Genomic DNA, 11,526 nt, shown 5'->3' with positions numbered 1-11,526 from the left:
TGTTTCAAAATGACATTTTGTTGAAACAACACAAGTGTGACTTTTTCCCCCCATACTAACATAAAAAACAGATATTATTCAAATGTATTAAAAATTTTTTGTAGATGTAGAAAGTGTTGTCAACCGTGCAAAGTCTCACATCATTTGGACAAATATAATGTTTTATTTATTTCAGCAAACGTCATTTGGGGTCGAAAAGACCCGAACAGCGCGCTACAAGGGGTTAAAAAACGTGCAGGTTTACAGCGCATGTTCACGAGACTCAGTCGCTATAGAAACAAAGACGCTAAAATGCAATCACGCAATGAGCTTCTCTACTAAGAAATTGATTTCTTTATATTTGCTATTAGTATTATCCATACTGCAAAATCCTTATGTTTTTATTCAACTATATGTGGACCTAATGTAAAATACGGGACAAATCGAGTCCCTTATTGATTTGATACGGGACGCATCATCTTACTTGTAAATACGGGACGATTCCGTATTTTAAGGGACGGGTGGCAACTCTATGTGTGTGTGTGTGTGTGTGTGTGTGTGTGTGTGTGTGTGTGTGTTACTGTTTTTTCATTTTTATTCTCTTCACCAACTTTGCATAACAAGAGATTTTGTGTTTTTTAGATCTTTGACAGGGAGGTTGCCGATTTACTCTAAAAATAGCTGTGGAATGACTGGACTTCATCTGGCTTGATGTTGAGAAGGAGCAGTTCACATTTAGGACATTCCTGAGAGAGGGGGGAGAGAGGGAAAAATAATAAGAGAGGAGAGGAGGAGAGATGACAGTCATTCTATGGATAGACATGATGTATAGCCTAAGAGTTTGACTGTTTGTGGAAAGAAATTTGTCAACCATATGAGTCAGTGTTTACAGACGGACAATGATGAAGGTTAACTGGAATGAGATCATATTCCAGTGCTCGCCCAGTGTAGCTGAGCGAAAGAGAGTTTATGCATCACAGAGAATTCATATTATGCCAGTAACAGTAGGAATCGTGCTCCCTGTGTGGAGCTATTTTCTCTGAGTGTTTTTGTTTGTTTTAAATATAAATGGAGAATTATAGGAATTATTATTCATAGCCTACTAAATAAATTACCTCATCTCACGTCAGTTGATTGGGTTTGTGAGGTTTATCTGTGGCAGCAGGGGAAGTGGCACAGTGGTAACAAATTTTGCAGTGAGCTAGGTAGTGAACTACACACACACACGCACGCACGCACACACACACACACACACACACACACACACACACACACACACACACACACACTGAACTCAGTGGTTCATATGCAGAAGTGTTGAAGCAGCGGTTTGGATGTGAAACCACTATTCTATTCACGGTTTATTTAAGCAACCGTGTTACCATGACGGCAACACTGTTCTGCCCAGCTTGCCATTAGTTCCACTCATAGACTGTATGGTTCCACTCGTTTATATACTGTCTATGGTTCCACTGCACAAAACTTCATGTGGATTTTACTTGGATCTGGGAGGGACGTTTAGTTTCGGAAATGGAGAGTATGCCCTCTAGTGTCAACAATAAAGAACAGCTTGGTCGATCAGCTTTTTTTTGTAAGAGCTGTCAATAACTGTACGTTAATCATTTTAATTTACCAATTAATATTAGACAGTGTCCTACTTTTTCAGTTTAGGTTACATTTGAAAATGTGGTTAAAGAGGAGTCAGGTTTATGATCATTGAATGCTTTTGTTTTGTTTTTATAATTTATTAATTTTGGGGGAATGAATTTGTAACATTGTGTGATGTCTTGTAGTATATTAGGATACGGTAGTAGCCTACTTTGGATTGCAGTTTTTATTGTTATGTGATTATATGTCGTATATATTTTTCATTTGTGGGGGGGATTTTATCGTAGCCCATGTAATGATCTTTTGGCATGCAATGTGATTTGGTCCTCTCCTTCCCAGGGACAGCAGATTAAATTTAGCTTTGTAGCGAATTCTGGGGCATTTCTTTACAGTCAATTGTCCCTGTCAAATAAAGAATAAAATAAACAAATAAATAAACAACAGCCCCGTTTAATTTATAGAGCAGCGACATCTAACGGCAGAAGAGCGGAAACAGCATGTCTGAAATAAATTGGAAGACGACGGGACAAGGCTATATTCAAGTGATTTTAAGTATTTGTGACAAAAATTCAATTGCACAAATGTGTATTTTCAAATGTGTATTTTCCAGGAGTGATAATTTTTTTCAATTTGAATGCTTTTTGTGAAATCTGTTCTCCGAAATACAATCCAGCATAGTGTGAACACAATTAAAAACCACACTGGCATAAGACAAGGGTCAACACTAAAAACTTTACCAGTTTGTGGCAAGTTGTCCTATGAAATATGAACTGCCTAATACACCTTAAACAGATAGGCCTACTGTGATATGAATCTATATGAATGAAGATATAGATAAGACTATTCTCAATGAACAACAGCCAAGTTCTTATTGCAACAATGTACCCAATATAGTTGACAATGTGCCCATTATAAAATTTTAGTGTTGCTTTTTTTGTAGCCAGTATTTGCTGTCATTAATGTTAAAGGTAAAGTTCACAGAAAAATGTAAATTATGTAATCATTTACTTACCCTCCAAGTGGTTGATGGACCACGTTGACTTCCAAATGGATAAAATACTATGGAAGTCAATGGGGTCCATCAACTGTTTGGTTACTACCATTCTTCAAAATATCTTCTTTTGTGTTTAACAGTAGAAAGACATTCATACAGGTTTGGAACAACTTGAGGGTGAGTAAATGATGACAGAATTTATATTTTTGGGTGAGCTATCCCTTTAAGTGTAATTAGAAAACAAAATAAAGATGCAATTAAACAGTGTTTAAACATGAATTCACATAGTTTCCCGATATGGAGACAGTTATTTAAAACAAAATCTTTATAAAAACTTTATTTACTTCGCTCTTTGGAATGTTGTTGTCATTGAGAAATCCATAAATCTGAATAAATCTGACAATTGAATTAGTTGATGCAAATTGGAAAAGAGCCACCAGACAGATTGAACTTTATAACATCTAAACTTCAAGTGAAATTGAGTTTTCTTGTGAGAGTAAAAGCAAGTTGAGTGTCACTTCAGCTCCTTTGGACACAAAAACAACTATTACAATTAAGAAAAATACCATTTCCTTTTAAATAGCATTAAAAAAGTGAGTTGTAACACTGACGGTTGTATTTCTCCTCACAATTTAAAGTAGTTACCACTTTTATTACTATCTAAATCTTTCATTAAATATAATTCTCAGTGCAAAATGACATACGTTGATTCATTTGAGTGCGAGAAAAGTTTCTGGGAGCTCCTTCAAGCTGCTGAAAACGAACTGCATTTCTGCATTGTGTGTGAAATAGACCAAGATGCCTTTGTCAGCACTTGTGTCATCTCGTCTTTCTTGTCCCGCCAATGCTTAAGAGCACGGATCAGTTTGTGCCTTTCACGTCCTTCAAATATAATTAATTTCCTCAGGGAGACGCTTCTACATTAGCGCTCTTAGATGCTTCATTTGCTTCGTCTCCGCTTCCATTCCCAGACGTTCCCAGAGTGAGCGTCTCCTGATCGGGAGGGGGCCAGTCTAGGAGACACTATTTTCACAGATGGTCCGCAGACATTGTGATGTCATTCTGAAATATGATGTCACTCAATACCATGACAACACAAGTTTACAGACATGTCATATGGGCAAGCTGAAAGAAATAACGATTTCCACATTACTATTCCATTGTTTAAAAAAGCATTGACCCAAGAAATATCTTATGATCTGTTGTTTTACAATATATAGTGAGGATGGATCAAATAAAGTGGTAAAATCTCTTCGCTATTTAACATTGAGACAGATAGACGTCATGCGTACGTCCTGTTGATATTGCTGCAGTGATGATGTATTTTTAGGCCAACTTGGAAGTTAGCATCACCCTAGTTCCCTCAACAAAAACTCAATAGGATTTTTCCATTGGCTTTCGGATTATCGTAGAAAATAAGCTCTGTTACCAGCAAAAGTTTTTGATTCTTAAACATTTTGTTCATAATGACAATATTCACAAGTGAACACAAATTTGATGGATTTTGAAGCTTAAATACGATCGCTAGAGGTAAGGCTAATAATCATAGGCTATTAATGAACAACGCCACGGTCACAAGACTTAAATGTCACCATCACTAAGCTTCTAACAACTCTTTCAGACACGTTCCCTAAAGTTAGAATAGTTTGCAAGAGCACGATTATATAAAAAAAAGTTCACTATGTGATCTATTATAGTGGACTAGTGAGTAGGTGAGTTTTCCTGTTCAGTACGATGAAGTTTTATGTCGCCGACAACCACCGTAGTCCCATTTAGCCACTTTTTAGCAACCGCCTTTTTCAAGACTGATACATTTTATGTTGTAGAATAAAACGTGCAAACATCTTGAGCTTGTGTTCACCACAGACCTTATTTCAAGCATTTAACCAAAAACCATTTAAAAAACACCATTAAGCTGCATCCGAAATGACTATTTAGGTACCTACTATTTTACGTATTTAGGTACTACGTTTGAATTTGAACTTACTTTACGACCATAAAAATAGTATGTTCTATTTTGTATGGGTAGTATGAATGAAATTGGGACGTACTACATCCGCCTCGTTGTTCCTGTCACGTGATACCAGCGTCAGTTGTGTCACTTCACTTCTATTCATAATTCATCTCCGATGGCCTCATAGGATAGTAACATGTATATCGAATGCGCAGTTCAGTATCTCGCTGGAAGTAGTAGGTCATCCGGGTACTTTTCGAGTACAGTTTTTCGAATACTATGAATTTGGAAATGCTACTCTGTTGGCGTACTGATTTTCACGTACTATATAGTAGAGAAGCATTCGATTTCGGACGCAACGATTGTCTTCAGGACAATTTTTGGTCTATGAAAACACATCATCCCTGCAGCACCCCATACATTATGTATTTAAAACTTGACCTCTGACCTGTGTCAGGCCTGTGTCAGTGAACAGTTTGTGCTCAAGAGCAAACGACTGTCTGTCTAAGGGCAGGAGTCCATGTGTGAAAAGGCAACAAAAACACGTTTAAAGGCACCATTGGAATGAAGTGTGAGTTACCAACTGAACAAACACGTCTCCAAACATAAACGAGCACAATAAACACTAAAAAACCCAGTTGTGTACAGCTCTGAAAAAACGGGTTTGTAGAAAAAGATATCCAACTGTGTGAGAGGATACATAGTTTTGTCTTGGTCTCTTCACCAGCAACAAATGTACAAACAAGTAGACAATCATCCTCTGGCTGTACAATCTATACAAGGCGCCCTCTAGAGGCCAGTCCCTCGTCCTGCACGTCCTGAGAATAACGCTCAGTCTCGACCTTGAGAAACGTCGCAACAACGTTCCAAAAACGTTCCTCCAACATCGTCCGGCAAATGTTTCCTGGGTTCGTCCAGCAATTCCTCATGCCTCTGTGTAAGATTTCTGTGCACTAAGTTTTTCTTTCTTTAGTTTGACTCCGTCCACCAGCTCAAAGTTGTAGTTCTCCAGAGCGGAGAGGTTCCTGTTTGTAGTGTGAGCGCAGGCGCAGTAGAACAGCACCCCGCACACGGCGCCCAGCAGGACTCCCACAGCGCTCATCACGATGATGGTGATCAAGATGGGGTCTAAACTCTTCAGCATGGAGCCGCGTCCAAAACTCCACAGGGTGTTATCAGACCCCTCACAGTTCACTGGAGAGAGAGAAAGACAGAGACGGACAGAAGCAGAGACTGTGAGAGTCAAGACCTGCATAGGTAAACAAGCTCAATTATATTATATAAGAGTCAGCTGGTCATTATGGCGAAATAATGGTGATCAGGACCCTGAAGTAGGAATGGAATTATATAGTTTAGTGGTCATTATACCAAAATATTTGATTGCAGAATGCCAGGGGCGATTTCAAAACTGCCAAACAACAACAACAAAAAATCTTGATTTATTAGTATTTTTGTCTTTCCTTCAAAAAATATCTAAACATCCTTGAAACAAGATAATGTAATAAAAAAAATAAAAATATAGGCTATATATATAGTATATATATATAAATCAACTTGTTTTTAAGAGAATATATCTTGAATCATTTGTTTTATGCTATTAGCAATTAAGGTTTGAATGTGTATCAGTAAAACTAATTTTAGGGATGTTTATGCTTAAAACATGAAAAATAATTTGCTATTGGCTTAATATCTTAAACAATTTTTTTTGTCAAGTAAAAGTATATATATTTTTTGCAGTGTAGAGAGCCATGCAATAAAATATTTTACTCATGAAATTGGGTTTTTATTATAATGTTTCTCTAATAAACAGTGGGTCTTACCGATCTCATCAACTTCATCTTCATCACCTTCTGTATTCTCTGGGTCTGAAACACAAACACATCCAATCAAGGAGATGAATTCTTATTCAGAATATCTTCAACATATAAATGTTCAAATTTATATTTAAACGTTAAAAACGTGTCATCTTGGAGCTGATCGGTTTGGTTCAAGGGTAAGAACGCTTAGTTTGAATTATTTCTAAAATGCCTATGAAGGAAATTAATAAATCGGGACTTAAAGGGATAGTTCAATCAATAATAAAAATCTAACCATGATCAATCATCACCCTCAAGTGGGTTGCTTAAAAGTGGGTGGTCAGGCTGAAGCAGGCCGAACAGAAAAGGGAGGGACTTAAACAGAAGGGGCGTGGCTTAACATACCCTTGCACTCCTCAGGATTCACTTCAGCCAGTATCTTTATATCATCCAGTGAGATGAAACCAGATTCTGTAGGATCCACGTGGGCCTCGATGATCACCTACCATGCAAACACAGGAAGAGAATTAGTATTATGCTGTAATAATGATACTTGACTCATAAAGTGGGCATCGGTACCTGATAAGGTGTGTCGGCACTGGGAATCACAACTCTTCCTTCCCTCCATCTGCTTTTGAATTGTCCGCGCACAGAGCGGATCAGAAGCTCAGAGTCATCTCTCTCCTCCTCCTCCTCATCTTCTCGCTCTATCTTCTGTTTGATGTTCAGAGTTCCCGTGTGTTTCTCAGAGAAGTGGTACCAGAAAGACATGCACAGATCTGAATCTGGAGCCGTGACCGGCAAACTGGCTAGCCTCGCCACCCTTTCTTTTCTCGCCAGCTCTTCATCTGTTTCCATATCGGCTTTTCTTTCAAACTCAATCTGTGCATTTCTGTTAGAAGCTGCGTAAATGAAGTTGTGAGGCATTCCTGAAACAGAGGAGAGGAGTGCATCTGTTTATTCAGCAGTCGTGGCAAATAAGTATTTTTATCTCAATCTTTTGCATTTAGGAATTTATTCATCTAAATTTAAGCCATCTCTTACCTGTGTGGTCCAGATTAGGCAGTTTGTGATCAGCGTGTTTGCTGTTGTTGTTTATATGCCATTCGGCTCCTTCGCCACCGTCTTGACTCCACCCACAGTAGGAAGGGTTATCAGCCCAGCCAAAGTCACAGGCAAACCAGATGTAAGCTAAACCGAAACACAAACAACACTGAATCAACCTTATAATCCTCCGTTCTGATGTTGCTTTCCACTCAACCCACTTTCAGTTGTTTTGCTAATTTAGTCAAAGCAGTATCGTACTGAACACCCACTATCCTTTTTGGACTGGCAGTAGCTTATTAGTCAAAGCTTTGGACATGTATTCAAGATGTTTATAGGCTTACACCTCAGAGGGGAGTGAAGTGACAATAGTTATTCTAGTTCCTATAGTAAAATCTGCTAAATCACCAGAAACCATTGCACAGCACTGCATCTAGATATCACATTCTCCCATTACTCTGACTGCAGTAAATCTCATGATCTTGTATAGAAAGGTAGTTTTTAGGAACCATGAAATTTTCACATCCAATGTTTTCTGCTGTGTTGCTGGTTTAAATATTTCATGTTAGGTAATAGGTACCTTAACAATTTGCTTTCAGAGGATATATCTTAAATTAAGTATTGAAACACACACACACACACACACACACACACACACACACACACACACACACACACACACACACACACACACACACACACACACACACACACACACACACAAACTAAATCTATCGTTATAAGTTAATGCTTAAAATCAGATAAACATGTAGACCTCATGAAGAGACCGATTTTTCACAACCGATGTGTTTCTGTGGTGCTGATGTTCATAAGTGTAATTTAGTCATTCTGAAGGTGACAGTAAGAACAATCTGTCATCAATGTGTTTGAAACAACTGCTGATTATTTCATGTAATTATGCAGCACAACACTGGAGGGCAGTAGAGATTTTGTTGTGCACTCAACATGGAAAACACCAAAGATTATGTTTCGAAAAATCAGGTCCTCCCTCCAAATCGGGTCTCCAACAACCATCAGTTAACAGTTACACGAAGTATAAACAAATTACATTAACTTACAATATGTATATAATTTCTCACTATTTAGTGCATTATAAAATGGATTACATTAATGGACATAATGTCATTTCTTTCACTTGATTAATAATAATAATTGTCAATACATGTAGGGTACCGTAAGTGCAAATGCGTAGTGTTAAAGCCAAGCTATCAGGCTACTTGGGCTAATCTGTGTGCTATGCTAGTACGATAACTAAAATAAACATGAATTGTCATTATAACATACTAGTTCAAATGACATGAGAAGTTTCTCACCAGGTACTGCTTCCATGTCCAGAAATGGCTCTGCTACTGCAGTTTCTATGGAAAACAAATGGCAGAAAGTGCTATCAAATTCAAAGCTAAAGAGTTTATTACCGTAAATACAGACTGGTTTAATTCCATTTGTAAATTCTGTGCATTTACGTATTTGTTTTGTTGAGTCTCTGTTGTGCAGAAAGCCCTTAAATGAAGATGGTTTTGGTCTGCTTTATGCAAATGACTAACTTCAAACACATAGTCGCTCAATACTCCAAATTCATTAACATTAGAACGAGGTTAAGAACAAATCGTGCATATACATGTGTTGTGAATTAGCTATAGGCTACGATTAGCTCTAAATACGATGCTGTTATTAATGAATGAGACATTGTCTTTGTGTGTGTTTTAGGTGATAAACGCGTATTTGTGTGTTTGGATAATCTGATAGGTCACAGAGTCTACGTCTTTGTTTTTGTGTAACCTATGGTTCTTAGCATGTTACTGTTTTGCTAGGCGTATGTAACCTGCTGGGTCGTAGTTAGTGTGTGTTTTACTGTGTGGGTGTTTGTTTTTGTAACCTTTTGGGTCATAGTCTGTCTCTGTGTGGATGTTTTGGAGGGTTTTGCTCTCCTAGTGGAGAACTAAATATCCCACAGTGATAGTAAAACCTGAAATTACCAACATTATTGGGACCTCCCAACAGTCCTTACAATGAAAACGGCATAATAAAGAGAGTAAAATAATGTCTTAATTAAAATCTAAAAATACCATAATATTTCTCTAAGGAGTTGGGGTAGTGTTATGGTTTAGCCAACATAATTAGCAAAATATAAAAATGATAGATGTTAATGATATAAGTGTAAAGTTTGTGTCTCTAACCTGTTGTGTCATAGTCTGTCACTGCTTCACTATGGCAGTTGCCGTCATCATCGCAACTCTCTGCTGTCGGTGGAATAATGGTGCTTGTTGGAATATTCCCTGGAGCGCTGGTGACGGTAGCTGCTGTAGTTTCCATGGTGGTGGTGAGGGGAAGAGGTGTTGTGGGCTCTGAAAAGCAATTTATATTAGGTAAATGAAGCTTTCATGAGTTATACATCATTTAATATGTATTAGGGAGCCTGAGAACAGGATTGCTGTGAGCTCTGTGACTGGTTGGTTTGGTGTCACTCACCTTGCAGGTCACACCCTAAAACCTCCAGCCTTAACCCTATGCCGTCAGGAGAGCCGCGCTCAGGGTACACGCGCAGGAAACGCATCAGCACTGGATCAAAAGTACGCACCTCTGGTGTGTCATGGTTCTGATTTCCCATAAACACCTGGATTGGTGAAAATAATTATTTTTTTAGTTTTGTGTCTGTCCAGTTAAATGAAAGAAAAAGAAAAAATGGCATTTTTCCCCCCAAGGATGATTAAGCAATACCTTCACTCTGTTGCTGTTCTCCTCCTGTATGTCACTCCAGTCTGTTCCAGTCGTGCTGTATGTAACTCTGAAGCGCTTGATGAAAATATTCACGTCTCTGTATTTCCCTCCCTGCAGAACGAGACCCGTTACCATCCGCTGCGCCCCCAGATCTATCTCCAGTGATTGGTTCTTCACGGGACCCTGCGGGTGAGCGACCACCCAGCCCGTTCTGCCGGTCAGCAGCCGGGCCTGTTCAGGGAGCCAGCCCCTCTCTGCCGATGGCCACACTGAGATCTGAGAGTCCGAAATCTGACCCGAAACCATCCCTAACATACTGGAGCATGGAGCATCTGAGAGAAGGAGAGAGAGACAGAGAATGTGAGCTACCATATTATCATGAAAGAAGCACCAATATTCTGAACCATGGGAAACGGACATATAAGCTACTTCCTGTCTGACTCTAGCTGTCAGAAATGGTGAGGATTTATTAAAATAAACACACACACACGCAGGTGGCACCTCTTGATGTCAGTATTAGGTGTCTGTGAATAAAGAGAGGAGTCATTCTGTAATGATCACACATGGAGTGAGTGAATCTGGGGGAATTATGAGTGACTCAGTGCTGTAAACCACTGCTGGGATTTCATAGTGATGCCATGGCTGAAACTCAAGTGTATGTGCGTGACGGGATACCTGATATTTTACAGCCGTACACTTCGAAACGCATGCAGATCCCCTGTTCCCAGGTCATAGGTCGTATCCGTAGGTAACGGGTGAGGGTGGCTTTGGGTAGCCTGACGCGTACCTCATCCGTGGGATTTTTATTTCCATGGAACACCTGAGAAAAAGAGAGATGACACATGCATCACTTTCCTTCCTAGTTTCCTCTGCTTTGTTTCCAATGTTCGATTTCAAAGCGTTTTACACACAATATTGCCAAATCATCAATCAACAAAACAAAGATAGAAAAATGGGCAAATAATAGTAATAAAAACAATAAACAAAATATATGACTTTTTGTAATCAAATCAAATAAAAAACAGGAAAATTAAATATATAAAAAACTATATAAAAATATCTTATGCTCAACAAGGCTGCAGTTTTTTTTCTTTTTTTCAAAAATACAGTATGAACAGCAATATTGTGAAATATTATTACAACTTAAAATATCTGTTTTCTATTTTAACATATTTTAAAATGTAATTTATTCCTGTGATGGCAAAGCTGAATTTTCAGCATCATTACTCCAGTCGTCAGTGTCACATGATCCTTCAGAAATCCTTCTAATATGTGATTTGGTGCTAAAAAAAAAGTACCTTATTATCAATATTTTTGTGGGAACCATGATATTTGTTTGAATTCAGATTTATTTGATATATATATATTTGTAACATTATAAATGTCTTTACTTCACTTGCTGAATTAAAACT

General features: G+C 38.3%; 1 protein-coding gene across 3 annotated transcripts in view; it reads right to left on the bottom strand.

Moving 5' to 3' along the window:
* Window positions 1-5,020: 5,020 nt before the first annotated feature.
* nrp1b (neuropilin 1b) overlaps window positions 5,021-11,526 on the bottom strand; it is a 44,839-nt gene continuing 38,333 nt past the window's right edge. For all 3 annotated transcript variants that reach the window (XM_079611630.1, XM_079611629.1, XM_079611628.1), the window contains 10 exons: window positions 10,790-10,934; window positions 10,115-10,446; window positions 9,866-10,010; window positions 9,574-9,741; window positions 8,710-8,754; window positions 7,376-7,522; window positions 6,911-7,260; window positions 6,737-6,833; window positions 6,356-6,400; window positions 5,021-5,729 (listed from right to left, as the gene is read on the bottom strand). In XM_079611630.1, coding sequence (XP_079467756.1) covers window positions 5,461-5,729; window positions 6,356-6,400; window positions 6,737-6,833; window positions 6,911-7,260; window positions 7,376-7,522; window positions 8,710-8,754; window positions 9,574-9,741; window positions 9,866-10,010; window positions 10,115-10,446; window positions 10,790-10,934 — 1,743 coding nt within the window. In that variant the 3' untranslated portion in view covers window positions 5,021-5,460. The remainder of the gene's footprint in view (window positions 5,730-6,355; window positions 6,401-6,736; window positions 6,834-6,910; window positions 7,261-7,375; window positions 7,523-8,709; window positions 8,755-9,573; window positions 9,742-9,865; window positions 10,011-10,114; window positions 10,447-10,789; window positions 10,935-11,526) is intronic.

This window comes from Phoxinus phoxinus (genome assembly GCF_949152265.1).
Source record: "Phoxinus phoxinus genome assembly, chromosome: 5".
NCBI lineage: Eukaryota > Metazoa > Chordata > Actinopteri > Cypriniformes > Leuciscidae > Phoxinus > Phoxinus phoxinus.
The sequence above is the reverse complement of the archived record's forward strand: the minus strand, read 5'-3'. Positions and strand labels throughout refer to the sequence as shown.